Below are 25,359 nucleotides of genomic sequence, written 5' to 3' on the forward strand. Positions count from 1 at the left end.
ATGTAGCCAGCACAACGACAAACCGCCTTTACTTTTCCCCAACTAATGTCAGGTACCCATTAGAGCTGGGTAGACTCAGAGGCACCCAAGGATTCCGAATTTGAATATCCCAATCTTCACCAGGATTCGAACCCGGGACCCTCGGTGCTGAAGATCTAAACGGGACGGACGGACAGACGGACAGACATTTCACTAAAAACTAATAGCGTCTTTTCCCCTTTCGGGGGCCGCTAAAAATTAGATCTAGATCCTTTCGATCTTCTCCCATGTAACCATGATAAACATTGCATAGATTTATTAAATACTAATAGTTTAATAGAGTTGGTCAACTTTGTTTTAGGGCTACAATACATACACTACGGTCTATGTTAGTACCCAAGGAACATTTCTGCCAAGTTTTATCAAGATATGTCAAACGGTTTTGATTTCTATTCGGCACATACATACATACATAACATACATAGGCCTACATACATACATACATACGCCTTACTTTCTAGTTTATAATATATATATATAATGCTTTAAATTATATTAACATGGGGGGGGAGTTAGGGGAGGGAGAGGAAAACAATAATTTCTAAGATGTGAAAAGACAAAAAGTCACACACACGTCATTATAGGCCAATGTGATTTCGTCTTTAGTCTGTTACAAAAGAAAGTATTTCTTTATAAAAGTACATAAACGTATCGATCCGGTTCACTTTATTGATTTTTTTTTTACTTCTAGTTCGACTTCCTTGCTGTTTACATACCTATCCAGTTTATTGATTGGATCTTTCTAGCGTCATTTATCTACCATTTGGCTAGGGTTCGATATAACATACAAACTACTGAGTTTTATAATTATTGAATATTTCTTTTGATTGAAATCATAAAAATAGATTTCCGCTGGGTTCCTTAAGAGAAGTTGGGAAATCTTGAAAGTGATCGTATAAACCACATTTGTTGACGTCATTGTACTGTATATCTTGGCACATAGGTAAACATAAATACAATTTTCATTACACTTGAAACTGTAAGTACAGCCTTGTAACTTAATTTTAAACTGAACAGTTTTCATTTTATTAACTTTTATATTAATGTAGTTCAATGTATATTACTTTTTTTTTAAACTATTTGTTACCCGTGCTTATTTGATGTAGATAAGTTTGAATTAAACACAATTGCAACCAAACAGTAAATAAAAAATACAATTAGTGTAGTTTGTGTTACACACAAGGTCTTAGTCGGCCTCAGCGATTAGTCGTGCTCACACGTTAAGTAATACGGAAAATCATAAATATAAACCGAAAAAAAAAAATTACAAAGAGATAATGTTTCACGCAAACTCAGAGGCGGATTCAGTGTGCCCGCCTAAGGCGTATGTATGTATGTATGTATGTATATTCGACGTCTACTATCCCATACAAAAACAAAGGAGATGGTCATAAAGGACGCGTTTTGTTTCTTAGATCAAAACTAGAATGGGCCGGAAATACTCTTTTCCTTTTATATCTATTGCATTTATCAGTTCTCTTTTTAAACTAAACTGACATTATTAGGCTCATTTTGTGGTCTCTTTTTGGTAAATAGACGTAGTTTGATAATCTTTTATTCGCGAATCAAACCAAGAATGCCGTCATATTTTTTGATGCTGCCGTTATTTATGGGTTTTTTTAAACATATACACTTTTTAAATACATTAAATATGTTGGTTTATTATCAAGTTCCACAAACAAAAAAAGATTCGGATTGAACAACTTCGCGGGCCTGATGTCGTCCGCGGGCCGTATTTTGGGCTTCACTGTTTTAGGATATTCCTTTCTAAAGTGGATCAAGAGCTGAGGATATCAATTCTGATAATTTAAAGTGATGGAAAGAGATGGGCTTAACGTATTGATATCGTAATAAACCTGGTGGTGAACCTTCAATGAAGTCCAGTAGGGGATGGCGTCGAAGGCGCTGTGAATCCCGTTGGTTGTTGGAAAGGCTTTTATCTAACAACCAGGCCTGGACGTTGGGATTCTTCATCCCGTGTCCTGTCTGAGGGCTCCCAGCGATGGACGGCCATATCGGTTGAATGGGCCAGACCGGGCAGTGCCGCGTACACAGCGCACCGTCCCCGATCCTGGGTCCACACGCTACAAGTGGTCGAGTACAGTGCTAACTGCGGGGAACTTGTCTCATATTCCTATACTGTTACCGCCACTGTCCCGTTCGAGGGTCGCCACTCCAGCTAACGGGACACTGATGACGACCCCCTTTGTGGAACGGTGTGACGGACTTTTGGACAGGGTTGCAGGTTACTTGTTCCATCCCCACCCGAGTGAGATAAAAAAAAAAAGATCACCCAGGGAGACCTGCTAGAAGGCCTGGTTCGCTACTCGTTCTTTGCCTATCCATTTCCACCCCTGGACGTTTCTACCTGAGGGCCACGCTGAGGCGACGGGTAGCTGGAATTTCCTCCGGTGGTGGTGAACCAGATGGGGGTAGTGGTGTGTGTGCGTTGACAGCCGACACAAATCGCCCCAGGCCAGCACTAGACGAGTGGTCAACCGTGACGAGCCGATACTGCCAACTGCGTTGTTGTCAGGCACGTGGGATGTGGTCAAGTAATTAAACAGAATGGTAGAGCGACGTTCCGTCGGTTTCCAGAATGCAGGTAGGGAGGTGTCACAGTCAAGACGGTTCATTATAGCCCGATTCACTACAGTCCGGTCGACTTCAGTAGGCCTACAGTTTAGTGTGGTTCAACGGTGTGGTTCTGTACGACGCATTACGACGGTTCAGTGCGGAGTACTGCCAAGTACAGTCAAGACATCTCAATAGTAAGAGACGGCGTCTTGATCTTGGTCTGCGATTGAGTCCGACACAACGAGCCCAGTGTGTGAAGTCAGTCCTGAACAGTTGAACTCAGTGCAAGTCCGGGACGAGACGGAGAGGCCAGTGCAAGAGTTTATACTTCGGTACGGGTGTTAACGAAGAAATATTTATATATTGTACTCTTGTTGGCAGATGTACTGGGGGAAAACAAAACACAAAGGGTAGCTTAAAATTTAAGGGTTAATTATTGGCAAAGTGGTGGCTAAGCTCGAGCACTTCAACATTTACTCTACGAAATGTGTGACACGTTTGATGAAAATGTTATTGAGATAAATTAAATCAAACTAGCATAATATTGCAACGACTACCAATTCCAGTAGAGAACAAGAGGTTAATGCTGGAGTGCATTGATCCTTTTTATGCTGAGCCTAACGACAAAAGATATTTTAACAAAAACACCCAAACTAGAATACATCTACAGGCAGCAGAAAAGGGTCCAGACAAATGTAGCTGGTTTGAGAGCAGTGGATGGCCAGTGTACTCTACATGTCCCACAGTGCTCCAAAACGTTCCACGGTTGTCTGCATGCGGCAACGGCTACACCCCGGCAAACCGTCTCGATTGACGGGAAAATCCAGGCCAGAGCTAGTATCTGGTGAAACTATGGTCTCTGTCCACTAACTGTATGTGAGGTCTAGTTGCTGCTGCATGGCGCACAAGTTGAAGTGAACTACCAAGGCCATAAGCGTCACCTAGCAGATCTAGAAGTAGATCTATATCTAAACTAGATCTTAAAAGTTCTAAATCAAAAGTCTAGGTCTAATGTTAGATCTAGATGTCCATATACCGTAATGATAATATCAATAAAAACAAGGTTACAAAGACAGTTTGTGTTTCCACACAAACTCAAAATCGGCCCCTGAAATGGTCCACTTAGAGTCTTTACCAGTATTTGAACACGGAACTTCCGGTTCCAAGTGCTTTACCCCTCAGCCACAGCATCTTCATATATTCATTTAGCGTACACGTATATTTTTTTTAAATTAATTATTAACCTTATCCATACATTCAAAATTAATAACATGTTACATCATTCTAAGCCTAGACTAAATCTAGATCTAGAACTAGATATAGAATTTTGATATATAATCTACTATATCTAGACTAGAACTCGTATAAATTTAAACGTTTAACTTTAAAATTACTAGACCTAGGCCAATGTTATGATCATGAATAGTAGGTCTTTTGTTACCGAGTAATGGTGTACTATGCTGTTCGTATCCAATTCATTTCTTAATGTGATATAAGATAAATAAATCTGCACCCCTAAGCTGTCAGAAGATAAGTTATGGCTTAATAATTAAAATTTTGTTCGAATTTTTTATTCATTTATAATATATATAATATATCATATATATCTAGATCTGGGCTCAATTTAGTCTTATTTAGACTGTCAAGTGTAGGCCCGTATAATGAGGTTATGTCAAAACGGCGCGCTATAAAAGTAGTTTGTTTTTTGTAAACTTATAACTAAAACAAAGTTCGTATCAAAATTATTTTTTAAAAACAACATTTGAATCAGTATTCTATTCAATGAGTTAGTTAAGAAATGGAAAATATATTTTATAATGATCCATTGACACCTTTACCATTGTGACCTTAGATGGAAATTTTTTGTACCAATGCGCGAATCTATGAATGAAGCTTGAGTTATTAATGAATAAGTCCATGACCATTTTTTTTTTAAAGTTACCTCCCCTGAAGTTTTTCATTGAAAAGTGATGTAATTTTTTGACAAATCTGCTTGCATATATAATCTAAAAAATTAAATTAAAGTAGCCGTTGCATTAGAACTTTGATGTCTGATTTTCATTTTCTCTTCTAGTTTCTGAGATCTAAATGGGACAGACGGAGGGACGGACAGACAGGCCACACAAAACTAATAGTGTCTTTTCCTCTTTCGGGGGCCGCTAAAATGCAAAAGTATGCATAGCCGGCTGTCCGAATTTGTACCGACGCACTTTCGCGCAGCTCACGATCTCAAAATCACGGGTAGGATACCTGGTCTCAGCTACTTATTTTTAAATTAATTTAATTTTTTTTCTAATATTTTAAGTTGTATAATGGAAGTATTTTAAAATGTTTTCTTGTTTAAGACATGCTGAAGACACAAATTGAAAGCGACAAATATTTAAATTGTAAATACCCTTTTTTAGTAAACCCCGTTTGGGGAAAATCCGCTAATATTTTTTTCGTGGTCTGTCTGTAACGAAAATATGTTTGCGCTCCATCATGGACCGAAGGTGGCAAGACTGCACTTTAAAAAAGCGATGTTTTTGCAAACGCCATTATGGACAGTATAGAGGGACTGCTTATAGTTCAAACTTTACGTATCCCGTGTGTCCCGCGGCTTTTGTGAGAGTTCTCCAACTGTCTCTTTCAGAGGCCATTTGCCTGTTTCCGCTATACCAGTGAAGGCAAAATGGCACCTGAGTTGATCTTTACAGCGCTTACGGGGGTAGGGCCTCTGTTACGCGGTCCTTCTTTAAGCTCGCATTAGGTATTCGGTTGTTCCTCAAGCAGGATAAGTGTTCCACCTAGCGCAGCTGTCGAATGATAATTAGTGCTTCTATACTGTACTCATCGGTTTCCAGCAGAACATAGTTATTTTTATGTTGTTAGGTGAAGAGACCTATTCAGCCATACTCTCAGTTAGAGGTAACCAAAAGCGCTGGTGGCCTTAGCGAGACGGTTCTTGGCCACGAGCAGATGAGACTCTTAATCATAACCCAAAACAGACTCATCAATAGTAGATTATGAGAACTTTAATCTTGGTTGAACAAATAAAATATGTCAATAAGAACCTCGTTTACATGACTCCATTTTCTAATTCCTTTCTTCTTTGAACACGCATTTGCACCATTCCACATTCAGTTGTCTATTTGTGACGCATCGTTTGACAATATGCGCCTCAAGTATATAAAGTGATCAACAAAGGAAATGGTCATTCACAATCATTTTTTAAACTGAAATGTTTGTGGACTTGTAAAGCATGATCTCCGCTTTTTTTTTAAGGTTAATGGAAAACCAAACGAGGCAGCAGTCTCAGCAAACTCATGGACGGCACGTTGCTTGAAGGGCGCAATCATCAGTAGCAATCATCTGTATAGGGCAGCTCAGTAGCAATCATCTGCATAGGGCAGCTCAGTAGCAATCATCTGCATGTGACAAGTCAAAAGCTTGCTGTCAGAGTCACTCAAACTTATCACAGCATTAATTATATTTTATCATTATTTATTTATTTTATTTTAGTTATTTCCCCGTCCTATCCCCAATTTCTTCACCCGCCCCACCTTTTCCTCGTCTCACTAGACTGAGTCCACCACCTTGGCGGCTTTTCACTTATCTTCCCTTGACCGGGGTAAAGATAAACACACAATCTCTTTAATCTTACCTGCCGGATGTCTGACGGCCGCAGTTGACACCACCTTGGGTGGAATGCAAACCAATCTTCCCCCCCCCTCTCCCACGTCTCTCTTTGATCAAAGAGATTACTCGGGTCAACACGCCTCGTGACACTCCAAGGTGCGACTCTTGTCGGATTCACCCACGTGTAGGATAATTCTTAGCCTAGGACATTTCCTGTTTCCGCCCGTCTCTACCAGGCCTTTATAAGGTAGATTAAATCAAGCCAGACTGGACTATTTCATTTATTCTTACTCTTAGAGGAATATCTGCTGGTAAGCCGAACTTAATCATAAGTTCCATCTTAATTACTTTGTGCATTTCTCACTGGATTTTATCATGTGTATTTTACTATTTCATTTATATTTAATTAGTGCATTGTGTATTTCTCACTGTCGTAAGTAGAAAACATAAACATGGCATATGCATTTATTTATGTATTGCATTAATCTATTAATGCTACGTTGCTCAATTGATCGTTGATGCAACCATGTGTATATTTGTACATCTTATTTTATTTCATTTATCTCGGCTGACCGCCTTGATAATTTTACTAGCGCACTAATACTGCGCTTAGAATAGAGATATGAATTATCTCTCCTTTAGTCATTCTACTTTTACTAGAGTTGCGCCCCTTGAACGGACACCCTCCTTTCAAGCACACTCCATTGTTCTCGGCCGACGGTCGTATGTAAACAAACCGTCATGGTCGCTGACCACCGTCCATTCCCCCCCCACACACACACACACACCTTTTCTCTTTCCACTTGTGTTGTTTATTTGAGATTATTATTTCCCCTTTTTATGTACATTTTATATTACTACTATCAGCCACCTATTTTCCAAATCCCATTTGTCATCATCTCCCCATTGTGCTCAAAAGCAATTTTCCAATCTGACGAATGCACCTCAGTCGAGGGCATCGATAAGATGCATGAGAAGACATGTCCTAACTTGTCTTTATTTATCCGCAGCCTCCCTCAGCTGTCTGCCTATTTGCTGTTCAGTGTCTACTCGACACTTCTCAACTATTTATCCGATCACTCATCAGCCTATTTGATTGGCATTGTCTGCCTATTTGTTTGAATCAACTGCCTACTTGTTATTGAGTATCATCTCTACGTGGATCTACTCATCTCGACTACTTGGCGCTATCGGCTCTACTTGCCTGCCTATTCGACAGCCAACCTATCGACTTATTAGGTACGACGTCCCTATAGACCCAGAGTCTGTGCGAGACGTCATAGCTACGCCAAACCCTCCGCAACTCACTGGACGTATCCTGTCAACTACGCTGCCCACGGCAGATCAGATATCAGAACTTTGGATTGAGATTCCACAAGAACTGTATGCCCGGCGTCCCTCAATCCGCTAGAGCGCCACCTCCAGCTGCAGAACCTCAAGCCAGGACATAGCCAGCTGCGACATGAACAGGACAACTAGCTAAGTTCAGAAGACAAAGTGACATACTCTCTTATTAAGTGCAAGAGCGATGATTAAGTATAGTATTGATTAGAGATAGATGCAAACCCTCCCCCCTTTTTATTATTCTATGTAAATATTCATGTTAATAAATATTCTTCAATTCTTAATTTGTATCTCTCTTTCATTGCTTGTCTCGTTGCGTGCCTGCTCCCGATTTATATGCTGACGGGTTGGTGTGTGATAGTTTCAAAAATAATCATCTCCTAGACATTAAACGCGCCAAACACACGTCACTTTTGCTAACCTGTCACACTGCATAGGGCAGCTCAGTAGCAACCATCTGCATAGGGCAGCTCAGTAGCAATCATCTGCATAGGGCAGCTCAGTAGTAATCATCTGCATAGGGCAGCTCAGTAGCAATCATCTGCATAGGGCAGCTCAGTAGTACAGGGGGAGTAAGCTTTATGTTAAATATGCTACTATCAGAGCGGAACTTGATGTTGTACCCTCATACAGGCGTCGTCTCATTTTATTTTTCGTTGCTCAGAAGAATATAGCGAAGAAAGTTGACTCACACCATTCTCTATAAAGCAATCAGCTAATAAGTCACCGTTGTATCTGACCTTTTTGACCTTGGAGTTGCTGCAGAATGGCGATGAATCTTGAAGGGCATCCAAGCCGTGATAGAATCCTCCATAGTCCACAAACCATCGTGACTCATTGTCTCAAAAGCTTTAGTGTGATAAATGTAGGCAGTGTACAAATCAAAGTTTTGCATTAATAGTAAATGTTTTTCAATATGGTGTATGTGTATTTAAAAAAAAAAAATTTTTTTTTTTATTAATTAACAAAACGTTTCACTAGCCCCTGAACTTTGTAAGCTCAAAAATTTGAAATCGAATTTTCAATGTATTTTCTAGTTTCGGAGATATAAACGGACCGATTGGCAGAACGTAAAAACAAAAACAAAAAACTAATATCGTTTTTTTTCTTTGGTGGTCGCTAAAAAGTAGTCTTTAGGTCATTTGGAATGTTAACAAAAAGATGTTAGCCAGATTTAATTTTTGAACATGGAAATATTTTAAACATGTAAAACTGCCTATGAAGTTTTAAAGGGAATAACTGGGTAAGGAGAGTAATTAATGAGTATAGTTATATATATATGTTTGATATCCTCTACGTGAGACCGGGTTCTTTTCTATAGAGAGAAAGATGTGAATATATATATATTGTAATAACTTAAGTGAGGCAACTCAACGAGGACATAGATGTTTATTTACACGAGGACATCACAAACACTTAGCAACGTCTGCCTTTAGTACAACATCTCCATAATGGCTCTAGACTTGGGCGGAAATCGTTAGTCTCTTATGTCAACATCCGACTTGTCTGGTCACTGATAGTGCGCACCTTCTTTCTGCACTATCTTGGATGGCGGTGCGCATGGCAAAGTCATAACATTGCCCCCGTCTTAGCACTTTTCGTCCCGAAAAGAAACACTGCAGCTGAGGTTTGACAGTTCAGGTGGAGGTCGATCAGTGGGAGCCACAGGCGGCAGGGAGCGTGTTCCCCACGATGCCATCCGCATTGTTTTCTTCCAGTGCCGCTTTCTCTTTCTCCAGTTGACCAGGCTGTTGTTGCGATAATGACGTGGCCGTTTGCCACACAAAGAGATAGGGTCGAGTACTGTTTTCTTCAGCACAGCCGTTGATCGGACACGCTGTCTCAGCAGACCTTCCCGACAGACGCCTCTCAAGGGAGCTGCAGGTTCGCTTGCAGCCACGTTGCAAACAAAGTCCAATGCACCGCAGTCATCCTCAGACAACAGTTTCACGTCCAGAATACAGGTCTCTTCAGTTTCAAGTGGAAAATGTCTTCCTCTTGACGGCTCAGATTTAGAGTAGTCCGATTGACATTCGTCTATGCCAATGCCGATGATGATGGTAGAAGTACACATGCTCTGTTGGTGGTTTTCTTGGCATCTAAATTCTATGTGTGATGCGCCACACGTACAGTTCATGGTAAACTTCTGGATGCAGTTGTCAAGCTTCGAATATCCTTCGTAGGCACCGGAAGATAGGCAGAGGTCTTTAAAGTCCACAGCAACAGGCTCGAACGCAGACCCAACGTTGTCTTGATCTGTCCGGCTCATTGAGGTATTGGTAACAGGTACAACAGGAACAAACGCTTCAGGCACATAACAGACTTCAGTTAAGGTACTAGTAACAGGTAAAACAGGAACAAATACTTCATTTGTCTCCTTCCGTTCGACTCGGTACATCTCGTTGAGATCATCACAGCAATCGCCATCACGTTTCTCGTCTTGAAAGTCACAACCACAAGACTTGCCCACAACACAGACACAGACGGCGCTCAAATCCCCAGCGTCTCCGTCACCACTGTTTGTGCAACCACAGTCTTGACCACGCAACTTCTTGACCAACGAGTCTACAGGCAACTGCTCCTTTACCAACGAGTCTACCCCTTCTTTCATTCGAGACACCAATTTATCTACCTTGTTCCCCATACTGTTAATTTGTTCACACATTGCTTCATTTATCTTGCCAATAAGCTCATAAATCTCCGGTTCAATTTCAAATAAGTAGATATCTGGATCTTCGTCTTCATCTATCAAGACTTGCCGGAGACGAGCTGTAAGCACCTCCTTGGTACCACCAATTATCTCATATCGGTTACGAAGTTCCTTCCTAAGCTCTCTAACTGAGAGTTGGTCTAATCGTTTCAAAGCTGCCATTGTAAATCCTACCTCCTCTCGTTGAGTTGCCTATAATCCCACTTCTGACACCAGTTGTTGTAACTCTCTAAGGCAGCACTCAACGAAAGACAGGTTGACAAGAGTAAATGATGTATTTATTTAGTATAACTAGTATAGGAATCATCAAATAGTAATAGTTACTAGTTAGACTTGGACTTCTGCTATAAAGTCACAGGGAGTAATATGTCTAAGTTCTAAGAGTCCTACTTCATACCAGAACACAGAACAGACCACCGACACACTTCCCAGTGTCGCTCCAGGTCTCCCACACAGTTTCCTAGTATCACACAGGACAGCACTCAGCACCAGACTGTTTAGACTCCCATGACTTTTTAGCCGGCTCACAACAGTCCTTCTTCCTGTCTCAATCTGTCTTTCACTAGTCGTGTTCAGTAGTGCTCAGATGCGCACCATTAGTGTAACGCGGGAGCGGGGTTACAACATTGCCCCCTTCTCAGATCTGTTCGTCCCGAACAGATTCAGGTGCCATACAGGGTGGTGGACGTTGGTCAGTGCAGGTGGAGGTCGGTCAGTGGGAGTCACAGATGGCAGGGTGCGTGTTCCCCACAAAGTCATCCACACTGCTCTCTGCAGATGCCGCTTTCTCCTTTTCCAGTTGATCTGCCTTTGGTTAAGGGGGCGTCGTTTTCGTTGTCTGGCCTTTCTCTCAGTCAGCACCGACGGCAGCTTCATGGCAGGAAGAGAGGCAGTGGATGTCATGGCGGTGGTCATCAAGACCATTGGTCTTACACATTGCTCCAGCACGCTTACTTGATGCACCGTAGGCCCCCAGGAGGCCAGGTTGTCAAACACGGCATAATCTTCAAGCGTGTCCGAAAGACATGTCTGTGGGGCACTTGGGCAACGTCCTATGTGCACAAGTTCATCAGCTGCAGGGTTCTTCTGACCACCTTCAAGGCCTCTCTCGCTGGTGAAAACAGAAGTATCGAAGTCCACTGGTTTCAGACCCTGTTGATGGGTTTCGTGACATTTGCACTCCCTTCGTGAAGCACCGCATGTACAGTTGTTGCTTACCGCCTGAATGCAACAATCAAAATTCAAGTTCCCCTCGTAGGTAGATCGACAGGGGTCCTTAAGGTCCAAAGTGACAGGCTCTAACGCAGGCTCAAAGTTGTCCTGCTCTATCCGGGTCGTTGTGGCACTCAAAACTGGTACAGCAAAAGTTTCAGTCGCGTAGCAGACTTCTTCTATTGCTTCAACTGTCTCTTTCTGTTCATCTGCGTTTTTCTTGTTAACATTGACGCATTCTTTGTAACTATCAGTACAGCCACAGTCTTGAATGAGTAACGGTTCATTGTTGTTGAATGATGGACTCCTCTCTCTTTCTGGATTGACCTGGCCTTGCACGTTACGTATCAGTTTGTCCATAGAATGATTCATCGAATCCTGGAAAGTACAAAGTTCACATAACCAGTTTTGCAGGGTGTTCAGCACCTCACCAATATCTGGTTCTATCTCAAACAGGTATGTTTCCGGATCCTCCCCTTCATCAACAAGGGCCTGCCAAAGACTGGCTCTCATTTTTTCTTTGTCACAGAAGATCCTCAGCTCCCTGTATGGAGCTCCTCTTTTAACTGTTTACAGCTAAGTTCATCTAGCTTCCTAAGCGTTGTCATTCTTATCCTTTTGTTGAGCTGCCTAAATCCCACTTCTGACACCAATTGTAATAACTTAAGTGAGGCAACTCAACGAGGACATAGATGTTTATTTACACGAGGACATCACAAACACTTAGTAACGTCTGCCTTTAGTACAACATCTCCATAATGGCTCTAGACTTGGGCGGAAATCGTTAGTCTCTTATGTCAACATCCGACTTGTCTGGTCACTGATAGTGCGCACCTTCTTTCTGCACTATCTTGGATGGCGGTGCGCATGGCAAAGTCATAACAATATATATATATATATATATATATATATATATATATATATATATATATATATATATATATATATATATATATATATATATATATATATATATATATATATATATATATATATATATACACACACATATGACATTTTTCTCTAGCAGGTAAATCGATTGAAGGATGTGTGGTCCGGCTTCCGGTTGGTCCAAGGTAGCCCTTGTGGTGCTAATTGTTGGAATATCAATACACATTGCTGGCTGGGCTACTACCAATTGGATGACTTATAGTACAACTAACAATGCTCTAGAAACCAATATTGGTTTGTGGAGAATGATTGCATGTACTTCAGGTTCATGTAAAGACACTTCAGTGGCCTCACAGTATGAAACAGGTCAGTATATATGTAATATATGTAATATGAATAGCTAGCTACCCGATCGTGTGGTATGCGCTCTGGTAGGACCGGATTTAAGCCAGGACAGGGTGGGCTACAGCCCCAGGGTCTCCACAAGAAGGGGCCTTAAAAAAAAAAGAGAATTTAAAAGTCTCAAAATTTAGACGGTTTATAATTTTTTACTTTTTTTTTTCGAATTTTTTTTCCAGCATTTTTTTTTTACCACCAATCCTTTAAATCTTACGATTGACAACCATTGCTGCAGAAGCGTTTCCAATCTTTTTTTTTTTTTGTTTGTATTTTTGTCACTTCAAAGTCTTATAGTTGATCCCAGGTAGGTAACTTCCTGCACCACCACTTGTGCTAGATTTTTAGTCTTGGTGAATGTTATTGTAGGATTGAACTCTTGATATGCAGCTGCCAAAACATTTACCTCCCTTTGTAATCCTTGTTGCGAATGGGAGGTGAATGCCGTATCCTTAGAGAACAGTTTCCGTGTTGGCTTGAAGTCAAGCCAGGTTCAAGGCTTCCACCTGTATTTCCTCGTCTAGGGATTTAAAGAAAATACCGAATAGTGTCAGAGCCAGGGCACATGCTTGTTTTATCCCGCACTTGATGGTATAGTGAACACTATTCTTTATAAAAGCGAGAGCTGGTCAACATACATGCACCAAGAGAATAAATTAAACACTTTTCACGTGCGCTGCCTGTAGCTCATAATTTTTTATCTTTTGCATAATAAATCATTGTAACTTTTTTTAAAGTAAAAAAAATAAATAAAATGTCCAAGTTCTTTCTTCAAACATATGCTTACTATTAGATATCACTATGATAAACAAGTATTCATATTGAGAGTTTGATTATGGCTTTCAAAAAGTCTAGGGCCCTATGTACTTAAATACGACCCTGCGCTGTCGCTAGTTTTTCTTGAAGGTTCGGCTTCCTTCCCGCTGCCATCACACGTCATCCTGCGCTGTAAAACTGTCGCTAGTTTTTCTTCAAGGTCCGGCTTCCTTCCCGCTGCCATCCCAGGTCATCCTGCGCTGTAAACTGTCGCTAGTTTTTCTTGAAGGTCCGGCTTCCTTCCCGCTGCCATCCCACGTCATCCTGCGCTGTAAACTGTCGCTAGTGTTTCTTGAAGGTCCGGCTTCCTTCCCGCTGCCATCCCACGTCATCCTGCGCTGTAAACTGTCGCTAGTTTTTCTTAAAGGTCCGGCTTCCTTCCCGCTGCCATCCCACGTCATCCTGCGCTGTAAACTGTCGCTAGTTTTTCTTGAAGGTTCGGCTTCCTTCCCGCTGCCATCACACCTCATCCTGCGCTGTAAACTGTCGCTAGTTTTTCTTCAAGGTCCGGCTTCCTTCCCGCTGCCATCCCACGTCATCCTGCGCTGTAAACTGTCGCTAGTTTTTCTTAAAGGTCCGGCTTCCTTCCCGCTGCCATCCCACGTCATCATGCGCTGTAAACTGTCGCTAGTGTTTCTTGAAGGTCCGGCTTCCTTCCCGCTGCCATCCCACGTCATCCTGCGCTGTAAACTGTCGCTAGTTTTTCTTGAAGGTCCGGCTTCCTTCCCGCTGCCATCCCACGTCATCCTGCACGAGGTTTGGGGTAGGATGTAATTATTTTCAGAATCTGAAGAAACATGTCATGTCATGTAAACATGGCCTAGATTTATGAAATAGTAAAATTGTCATAGAATTGGGCAACTTTGTTTTTGAGGGTCTTAAGTTTGTTTCAGGGCTACTATACATACGTCACGGTTCAAGTTAGTACCCAAGGAACATTTATGCGAAGTTTTATCAAGATTGGTGAAACGGTTTTGATTTCTATTCGTAACATACATACATACATACATACATACATACATACATACATACATACATACATACATACGCCTTACTTTCTGCTTCAGTGGCGTAGCTAGCCATGTGCGGGTGGTGCGGGTCGCACGGGGCATCAAGTTGATGAGGGGCATCAAACTGAGCAAAAAATTTCTCAGTAAAAATTGCACACATTGACATACATGAAAAAACACTAACTACTGTATTTGATTTAAAAATTTATCCATTTTGCCTCTGTGTAAATATTATGGGCGTTGCTCAAGATTGATAAGTCTGGCTGGCGCTCATAGTGCTAGCTCAGACTGATAAATTGTCTTCTCTGGTTAAAATGGTTGACGGCGGTGATCAAAGGGTCCTAAAGGTCAAAATCTGATAATGAAAAGAATCTTGGATATCATTTTCATTCCTTTTCTCTCAAAGCAGAATCAGGCCCTCAATGGGCATCACGAACGAGTTGAAGAAGAATTGTAAAGATAAAATCTCTTAAGTAGGCGGATTGTTAGTTGCAACGCAGACTTAATTTTCTCACCTATTTTAGATTTTTGGCCCCTGAATTAACTGAAATAAACGACGGGTAAGTCTAACTTCAAAAACAATGATCGTCAATTCGATATTGCACACTTAAATGGAAAACATCGATAACTGCTTGTCGGAAGGGAAACGCTCAAGCCATTATTACCTTCAGGGAAAGTATGTGCTCTGATCTGAGGATTAGTGCAGAATATCAAAGAGGTATTGGCCACAATATTATTATTATAGCTTTTATATAGCGCTACTTTCATGCTTATAGCATGCTCAGAGCGCTTTTGATACAATCTCATTTGTGGACCGGTGGGTGGGGGAGGGGGTATCTAGAAGTTTGTTTTCCGTGCTGCCTTTAGGCGCTCAGTAAACACAACTCTGCCCGAGTCGGGTGTCGAACCTCGAGCCCCCTTCTAGGTAGCCAAGCCAAGCCAAGTTCAAGCCCACTTGGCCTTTCGACCACGCTTCCCAGCAATAAAAAGAAGTCAAGCGAAAAAGGTGAAGATTCTGTAAAACACATAAGAAAGAGCTACTGGTTGAAATTTATTCTTCCTTGGAGGTGATAGTTCAAGAAATAATCACCCAATAGGATCATGATGTGGTAGGTGAATATGAATTGTTTCGCTATTCCAACAATTGAATCCTCAGATTGAAATCAATCTCGATGGTGCTCTTAGCAACAAATTTCGCCTGGAGCAGGCATGGCAAACTCATTAAGGTATATGGCCACATAAAAATCTTACTATGACCTGAGGGGCCGCAGGAAAAATTTGTTGAAAACAGCCTACTAGTTTTATGTCAATTAGAAACAATACAATAAAATACAATATTTAATTGCATACCTTGTCCCTTAGCTAAATTTGTAGTACTATTTGGTAATTAAAAATTACTATGATTACGCATTATTTTCTTTGTCCTGATGCTTGACATCTTTTCTGGAATACAAGTATATTAATGTCATGTTGAAGTTTTTTTTTACCACTGACACTTTTATCACTGATGAAAAATTTTGATCAGATAGTCTTGAGCAATGAGGTTTTTTTGTAGCTTTCATTATGGAAAAGAACTGCTCACAGAGATCAGTGCTTGCAAACTTCCGATATTCAACGTAACGTTCAGGTAAATAACTGTACAATTTTGGCACAGCCAAACCAATTTCAACAAAGAATCTGACTTCTATTCTATCAGCTCTAGTTGCACATTATCAGCAGCATTTTCAGGAGCAAATGAGAAAGGAGATACAAACAACGAAAAATTTTGCTCGTATGAAACGAAGTCACGAAAACGGTCATTGAAAACATCTACTAACGATTCCAGGTGAAGATTTTTACCAAATGTTGTAGCCGTATTTAATCTTTTTAGTTCCTGGCACGTTGAGAAGTGAACAAGGTTTTCTCTTGATATCTGGTTTATCCACAGTCATAATTTTGCTTTAAAGCACCTCACATCACCACACGCAGTTGTGACCATTTTGTCTTTACTTTGAAGTTTCAAATTCAAGTCTTGCAGGTGACCAGTGACATTTGTGTCCAATGTTATCCAGAAACATTGAAAATTGGCGAGGATTTAAACCACAGGCACAAATAAAATTGACAGCGACTGAAAACGATCTTATGGCATGTTGGAACTGTAATTGCTTTGCGCAGAATGTTTTTTGGTAAATGATGCACTAAAAAATTAGCAAATTTAAAATTAGCAACAGTCTTTCTTATTTTTGAAAGTAGCTTTGCATCAAAACCATTTCATTTCATGGTTGGTGCGCCATCCGTTGTTAGACTAGCTAGCTTTACCAAAGATAAATTGTAATGCAAAATCACCTCCTGTTATTTCTCAAAACACCCTCACTTGTTGTGGTGTTAAGCACTGGGCATCAAACACCTTCGCTACGCCACTGTTCTGCATTATATATATACATCTTGCACTATTAAGCGAGCAATTCTTATATATATATATATATATATAGTTGGTTATGTTGGGCTGTAGTGGAAGTAGGGTCTGCCTAAGGTGGATTAGGAAGGGGCATTCAAAGAGGATATGGTTTACGGTTTCATGATGGGCGCAGTGTCTGCAAAGCGGGAGTTGTGTGGAGTTTATTTTGTTCAGATGGTAATTTAAAATAGGTGTGTGTCCTGTTCTTAGTTGGAAAATTGTAGATTGTTCTTTGCGGGGGAGGAAGTTAATACTGTCCAGTTTGTTAGGCATAGTCATTGTTGATAAAACATTGATTTTAGCAGCCGTTGAAGTAGTTTTAATAACTGTTTTACACAAACCTACATCTGATATTATAAAACAAATTTCAAGGGTACGTCGGTGATATAAGTTATAACATAAAAAGTTTATTATGTAATTCTTTGCAAACGACATATAGAGTATGGGATCAGTGGCGTCGCACTCTCTGATTGAGAGTTTGCTGCAAACTACCTTTATTTTTACCTTATTTGACCCACGAAACCTTTCCCATGTTTGGGTATAGCTGCAAGGCAGCAGAGGTTTGAATTCAGCTTTCCTTCTGCAAGGTGGGTTGCAAGCCAAAGCTAATGAGTTCCTCCTGCCCAAAGCATCGTTTACGAGCCAGTTACTCACATTTGCCTTTTCTGTTAGTTAAAACAGTTCCGCTGACCCAATATTTGAGCCACACGTGAAAACAAGAAATACACGAGAAACTGCCCTTTGCGAAAATTTTTACAATAATACTGAAGGCCAATTAATTAATAAATATTTAATGTTTGAAGGACTACTTCAGAACAACAAATGAAACATATTATCTGTAGCAACGAATGATGTATCTCCACACAAAAAAAAACAGTGTGTTTGGTGATTCCAATTATACATACTAATTGTTGTTTTAATTGGTTTAAATTTGAATTTTATCAATAAAAAAGATAGCTTTAAATTACTTTTCACTCTTCGACTTTCTACACTTAAAAAAAAAGAATTTGATGAATTTGCGAAAATGCAATATTAAGCCGGGGGTCTACCGAAAATCAGAAAACATGGCAAGGGGTCTATGAGACAAAAAAGTTTGGGAACCACTGATTTAGTGCATACGCTGATTCAGCTCCAGAGGACATACTTCAAACCAAATTATGATCTGAAAGAGAAGTTCCAGTCAGTTCTTTTGCGGTGATTTATGGGTGCCAGACGTTGCAATTCCACACTTTAAACAACTTAGCTGCTAAACTTTCACATTATTTAGGTCCAGATACATAAGTAAACAAGCATTTTAGAGTTGTTACTTCTATCGCTCTTTCACTAACGTATTGCATTATTTTAGCTTTATAGGGAACTATTTGAAAAGATGTTAAATGTATATAAATTCATTTTTTCATTCTTTAGCTACGTTCAATGCGGTAAGAGCGATGGAGACCATCACATTCTGTTTAGCCTTCTTCACTATGGTCCTCTTGTTTATCTATATGTGTGCAGAAGGAATGAGGACTCCAACAGGAGCTGCTGTTATTATGGTTTTGTGTTACGTGGCAGGTAAATGAAATGTATATATCAAACAAAAAAATCAAGAGACAACTTATTACCTACCAAAAAATCTAAGGTCTCGTCTATACTCATACATTTATACTCATACATTTATACTCATACATTTATACTCATACATTTATACTCATACATTTATACTCATACATTTTTCTGTATAGCTCATACGACATGTTTTATGTTTCTAAAGCCTGCATATTTTCAAAATATATTTGTGACGCTGGGGTTAAATACTTTCAGACCGAAGACCCAATTACCAAACGTAGAAATAATCTTGAAGGAGTTTAATATTTAAAAAATCCAAATTATTGTTACGAATCTCACTATCCAGGCTCTCTGCAAACTGCACCATACACCACCAACTTAAAGAACTTGAAAACTCAGGGCTCCAAAGTAACTAACAATTTAATAGTTAAATAAATAACAGCCAATACTGTACAAATATCTCTCCGATAACACCGTACCGCCGTATCAACTCTTGCACTGGCCTCTCCGTCTCGTTCCGGGCTTGCACTGAGTTCAACAGTTCAGGACTGACTTCACACACTAGGCTCGTTGTGTCGGACTCGATCACAGACCAAGACGCCGTTCGTCTCAACTGTACTTGATAGTATTCCGCACTGAACCGTCGCAATGCTCCGTACAGAACCACACCGCTGAACTGTGCTGTAGTCGACCGTGTTCTGAACTCTTGTCGTGAACCTCCTTTCTGAACCGTCTTGACTGCGACACCTCCGCTCTTTATATAGGGTCCCTACTGGCCTTCTAGAACCGGACGGAACATCGCTCTACGTTTCTAGCTTCGTCACATGACTACATCCCTCGTGACGCCCCTGAGCTCTGTTCACGACGGCGATCCTTCCCGAAGCGTCCTGTTGACACTCGACTTCGCTGACCGTCGTAACTCGTCTAGCGCTGGCCTGGGGCGATTTGCGTCGGCTGACTACACTCACACCACTACCCCCATCTGTGCCACCACCAGGTTTATAACACTATTAATTGAATTAACACACAATTCATGACATACTAACCAAATATAAATAATAGCAGGCGGAGCAGACCAAACAAATCAGGCCCCGCACAGCAAGTAGCGGGCATCTGGTTTGTGTGCATCGAATCCTCTATTGTCGCCATGCCGCCTTCAAAAAATACTTATTCCTTATCGCAATCGGCAGTACAGTTCCTAACAAGTTGATGGACATCATCCATAATTTATGGATGAGCCTTTTCCATATTGGTCACAACTGACTGGAAGCAAAAAAAAAGCCCCTGGCCTCCAAATTAAAGCTGGAACTAGTTGGACCAATCCAACCCCTGGTTCTGGGCTCATTAACTCAAGCACCCTAACTACACTACAATTAAATATATGTTAGTTTACTTAAAGATGCTAGAGCTTGCAAAGCCTAAAATAACTGGTTACACTGCAGATAGATGATCCTTTAGTGATACTGTCGAAAGTCCTGCTGCCCCTTCAGTTAACGCGATAATATTGTTATAAACCTGGTGGTAGCACAGATGGGGGTAGTGGTGTGAGTGTAGTCAGCCGACGCAAATCGCCCCAGGCCAGCGCTAGACGAGCGGTCAACCGTGACGAGTTACGACGGTCAGCCGAGACGAGTGTCAACACGGCGGTTCGGGAAGGATCGACGGCGGTCCGGGAAGGATCGACGTCGTGAACAGAGCTCAGGAGCGTCACGAGGGTTGTAGTCATCTGACCACCTAGAAACGTCGAGCGGCGTTCTGTCCGGTTCGAGAAGGCCAGTAGGGACCCTATATAAGAGCGGAGGTGTCGCAGTCAAGACGGTTCAGAATGCGGGTTCACAACAGGAGTTCAGAACACGGTCGACTACAGCACAGTTCAACTGTGTGGTTCTGTACGGAGCATTACGACGGTTCAGTGCGGAGTACTGTCAAGTACAGTTGAGACGAACGGCGTCTTGATCTTGGCCTGTGATCAAGTCCGACACAACGAGCCCAAGTGTGTGAAGTCAGTCCCGAACTGTTGAACCCAGTGCAAGCCCGGAACGAGACGGAGAGGCCAGTGCAAGTGTTGATACGGCAACACGGTGTTATCGCAGAGCTATTTGTACTGTTCTACGTGCTGCCAATTGTACAGTATTGGCTGTTATTTATGGACATTAAACCTTTACGTTATTTTGGAGCCCTGATTTGTCAAGTTCTTTAAGTTGGTGGTGTATGGTGTTTTACGTTGTGAGTCTGGATAGTGAGATTCGTAAAGAAAAGACTACTTATTAATTGTTGTTTTAAATTATGCTCCAGTTATATGCATACTAAATCGATTTTTTCTCTTCAAAATAAAAATAAACATTTCTTTTTGTAAATGTAGTAGTTATTTGACAGAACGTACTTAACTTAGCATTACAGTTGTATAAAAATATTTTTTGACAAAAAATCTAAATCCGTTTGCTTACATGTGTTAAAAATATGGTAAATAGCAATATCCCATACTAAATAGCCACCCGTGTTTGTTATTATTAATAGTGAATAGGTGTAAAAATGGTGTAATTTTAATGAAAAAAACTGCTTGCATAGTTGAATTTAAAAATTAAATTTTTCACTTGAGATTTTTTGTTGTTTTTTTTTTTGCATTTGTATTGCTAAGTCAAGTAAGTGTGAATTTTTAGCGGCCCCCGAAAGGGGAAAAGACGCTATTAGTTTTGTGCGAAATGTCTGTCCGTCTGTCTGTCTGACCGTCTGTCCGTCCGTCCCGTTTAGATCTCGTAAACTAGAAAAGATATTGAAAATCCGACATCACAATATTTTAGACCATTCAAAGTTCTGATGCAACGGCTACTTTTTTTTCTGAAAGCGAAAAATCTAATTTTTAAAATCAGTTATGCAAGCAGTTTTTTAAAGAGAAAAAGCTAATTAGTATGCATTATAAGTTGAACCCAATTTAAAATGAATAGTAATCTTATAAACTTCATTTTTATGAACATTTCTTTATTGCGGAAAATTTTTTTTAATTTTTTTTTTTTGAGTATTCGAATAAGAGATTGAACCTTTTCAAAACAATTGGATCAATTATAAGACATCAGTTAGGCCAAGAGAGGCGCGGTGGCTGAGCGGTAAAGCGCTTGGCTTCCGAACTGGGGGTCCGGGTTCAAATCCTGGTGAAGACTGGGATTTTCAACTTTGGAATCTTTGGGCGCCTCTGAGTCCACTCAGCTCTAATGGGTACCTGACATTAGTTGGGGAAAAGTATAGGCGGTTGGTCGTTGTGCTGGCTACATGACACCCTCGCTAATCGTAGGCCACAAAAACAGATGAACTTTACATCATCTGTCCTATAGACCACAAGGTCTAAAAGGGGAACTAGTTAGGCCAGGTTCACAAGTAACTTTACATTCACGTTCACCTATCCTTTGATCTGCGGGACCGTTGGGGCACTACACAGGATCTGTTAACCTTCTTTCTCCATTCTTATCTCTCATTTGTCTTTGATATAATTTCATTTGCATGTTCTTTCTGAAAATATTGAAGCCTGCCTGGATGGACCTTTTCGGGGGCCGATTTTGTGTTTGTGTTTCCACACAAACTGTCTTTTGTAACCTTGTTTAAATCTTCTTTTTTTTTACGGAAATGTTTTTTTTTTCTTGAAGATTTGAATAAAAGATTGACCCTTTACAAAATAATTAGATCAATTGGATATTCATTGTAATTCATCAGTTAGGCCAGGGTCACATCTAACTTCACAATCACTTTTGCCTATCCTTTGGTCTGCTGGACCGCTTGGGCACAACACAAGATCTGTCAACCTTCTTTCTCCTTTATTCTGTCATTTCTCTCTGATAGCATTTTATTCTGATGTTCTTTCGGAAAATATTGAAACCTGCAATTTTACCTGCCTGGGTGGACCACTTCGGGGGCCGATTTTGAGTTTATGTTTCCACACAAACTGTCTTTGTAACCTTGTTTTTATTTATTTTTACATTATTTATTTAATTGGCTAAACGCTATTCCGCCTGAAAATAATCAAAAATTCATGTCAAAATGTTTTCACCTCATAAAGACTAACAAAAATGATACTACTCAGAACATTTCTAATTGAGAAATAATTTTTTCTTGTCTTTAGGAGCTTGCAGTTTTGTTGGCATGGTAGTCTTCATCACATCCGTACCTGATCCTTTTGTTGTCTCTTTCTCTCTGGGACTAACAGTTATTGGCATGACACTTATTCTGATAGCCGGTACATTGATGATACCGGACAGTTTTGATAACAATGATGAGAGCATTGATGACGATGACGACTATTATGGACACCGTAGACGTAGTGCTGTCTCACCAATGCCACTTTTCAAGAGGGGTCCTACGTCCAGAGGCGTCACCCCAATTTCATACAAAGGGGCTATCGAAGGATCACGATGGAGAAGCTATTGAAACCTGTTGAAACTTATATGCACCTACATGTTAGACTAAAGCATCATTCATTTTATTCTTGAAAATAATCATTTCATCTTTTATCAGATTTAAAAACTTATTGATTCAATAATGACTATAATCTATTCACTCACATTCTATATGCTTAGAAAATCATTTTTAAAAAGTTTCAATTTACTTTTTCAGTTTTATTATTTGCAACAATTAAAAGTGTATTTTTGTTTTATTCTAATTATTTGCCATGTAAAGTTTAATATGCTCGACCCATCTTCCTAACCCCAACGCATTATTTCCGTTATTTCTGTTCGTCGAGGAATTAAAAGGTCAGTTATAATGATAAAATGTCATAAGCTTGGATACAAATTCCATCCAAAGTTCAGCGCTTAAAGGGAAACTCCGATGGTTTTGACAATTTTTGATATAATATGTGTTTTGATTTATAGATAATGAATATATTATTCTTTTTTTTTTTATTTGCAAGAATAACTTAGTAATTGATGTTTTTGTGACATAATTTTTCTGCGCATCCAAAACAGTCAGATTTTCACTGAATTTCTGTGTGACGTCACGAAGGTGCACTCAAATCCTATAGATAGGGAAGCGCCAAGTTATACGAGGACGAGGAAAAAAAATTATCTTTGATAAAAAAAATTTTCGTTAGTACATCATTAAAATACTTTAAAAGAAATTTCTAATGGTGTATAAATTATGACTGTATGTTTGACAGTAAGAAAGTAATGATTTTTTTGTGCCGTTTTGACCTAACATTGGTTGACTTGGAAAAAGTGATGAGAGCTTGACGCTGGCTCAGCCGGCGAGACACACCCCCAAGGTCAAAAGTTAAAAAGTTGGAATTGAGTTTCGTAGACGATAGATCTACTTATTAAATAAGAAATTTAATAGTAGATCTAGTATTCGTAGTAAATTTCTAGCTCACAAATCTGATTCATTTATATTTATGAACTTCAGTTTTTTTTTAATGTCTCAGTAGTATCATTAATTGAATTCTTTGGCCTGGAAATCCAATGTATTGTTGGTACTGCACCTGGTATTAACTTCAATTTTTTTCAAATCCCATTTCCACAGCAATGAAGTTGCTGAAACAGCTTCTCTCAAAATGGTTTGAGCATAAACAGGAATTAGCTAATGCCTTTGTAAAATATTTGCTCTTCAGGCGAATAAATTTTTCCCATTTTCCCTTTAAAACTTCATTCAAGTTCATCTCTTGGAAACAAATGAAAAGAGACACTAATTTCTGTATCAGCATACTTGCTGATTTTATCTTTGTATTTGTGATTGGAACTACTGCAACAAGCTGAAAAACAATATTTAATTTTCTTCAAGTAGAAATAGAGGTTTAGATCTAGAATATTATTTATAAACAATGACCGATTATAAATCAACGTGGAGACTAGATCTAGCTGTGAAGCGTAACAATAAATGCGATCTGATAGGTCTAGATCTAGACTAGAGAGTTTATCGGTTATATAGGTCTAGATCTAAATTTAGCCAGCACCCTTGTGACGTCACGTTTTTAAAAACTAAAAACATCTCGCAGAACCCCGTTTTTTGGGGGGCGTGGAGAATTTTCTGTCTAATTTATTAAATATAACATTTTCCGAGCATTTAAATAAAAAATGATATAATGTTTACTATTACAACTTTTTACGCAGAATTTAAATATGTCAATAACTAAAATTTGAAAAACTATCGGAGTTTCCCTTTAAAGTTTTTAGAATTACTATTTTCCTCTCATACACATTTCTACACATGGCTTCAGCCTGTTCGGTTCACATATTCCCTAATTGTATTTTTTTCATTTTCCATAGCGTTACAATAATGTACATAGGAAAATTGGCCACCGGTAAATGGGACACCAGAAAATAGGGTCATCGGAAAAATGTGCACTATTTGACGATGCCGAAAAATTGTCACTCTTTAATAACGATAATAAATAATAATAATAAATTTAAAATAATTTGGGTATAATCTTTTGTTGAAGTTATAAAAAATGCAATCCATGTTTATTTTCAACATTATTTTTACGACTCTAAAGATTACATAGAGAGTATGTGTGTATCATACAAACTCAGATGCGGCCAATCGGCATGAAATAGAATCTCAAAGAATCAATTGAAAACAAACTGAATAAACTATTATCTATAAAGAGGCTGTTGGAACTTTTGGTTAGAAAACTACATGTTATATAATCAGAAAAGCGATTTTTAGATAATCTTTTGGTATTGTTGTTTTAGTCTTTAAAAATGAACAGCCTATTATCGATAATGAGATTTTTGCTAATAATACAATTATTTGTTTATTAAAAAGAGAAATCAACTTTTCAA

The 25,359-nt window shown here is 39.6% G+C and overlaps 1 protein-coding gene across 4 annotated transcripts; it reads left to right on the forward strand.

Annotated features, from left to right (window-relative positions):
• The first annotated feature begins 791 nt into the window (after positions 1 to 791).
• On the forward strand, positions 792 to 25,359 carry LOC106065833 (uncharacterized). 4 transcript variants are annotated; one of them, XM_056040636.1, is made up of 4 exons: positions 792 to 982; positions 12,531 to 12,757; positions 18,458 to 18,604; positions 22,710 to 25,359. In XM_056040636.1, the coding sequence occupies exons 2-4, from the start codon at positions 12,547 to 12,549 to the stop codon at positions 23,012 to 23,014; spliced, it is 663 nt and encodes a 220-aa protein (XP_055896611.1). In that variant the 5' UTR covers positions 792 to 982; positions 12,531 to 12,546; the 3' UTR covers positions 23,015 to 25,359. The 4 variants fall into 4 exon arrangements, with proteins under 4 accessions (XP_055896611.1, XP_055896594.1, XP_055896602.1 ...); XM_056040619.1 differs by having other exon boundaries at positions 793 to 1,018; positions 12,528 to 12,757; XM_056040627.1 differs by having other exon boundaries at positions 793 to 1,018.

Source organism: Biomphalaria glabrata, chromosome 1, assembly GCF_947242115.1.
Source record: "Biomphalaria glabrata chromosome 1, xgBioGlab47.1, whole genome shotgun sequence".
NCBI lineage: Eukaryota > Metazoa > Mollusca > Gastropoda > Planorbidae > Biomphalaria > Biomphalaria glabrata.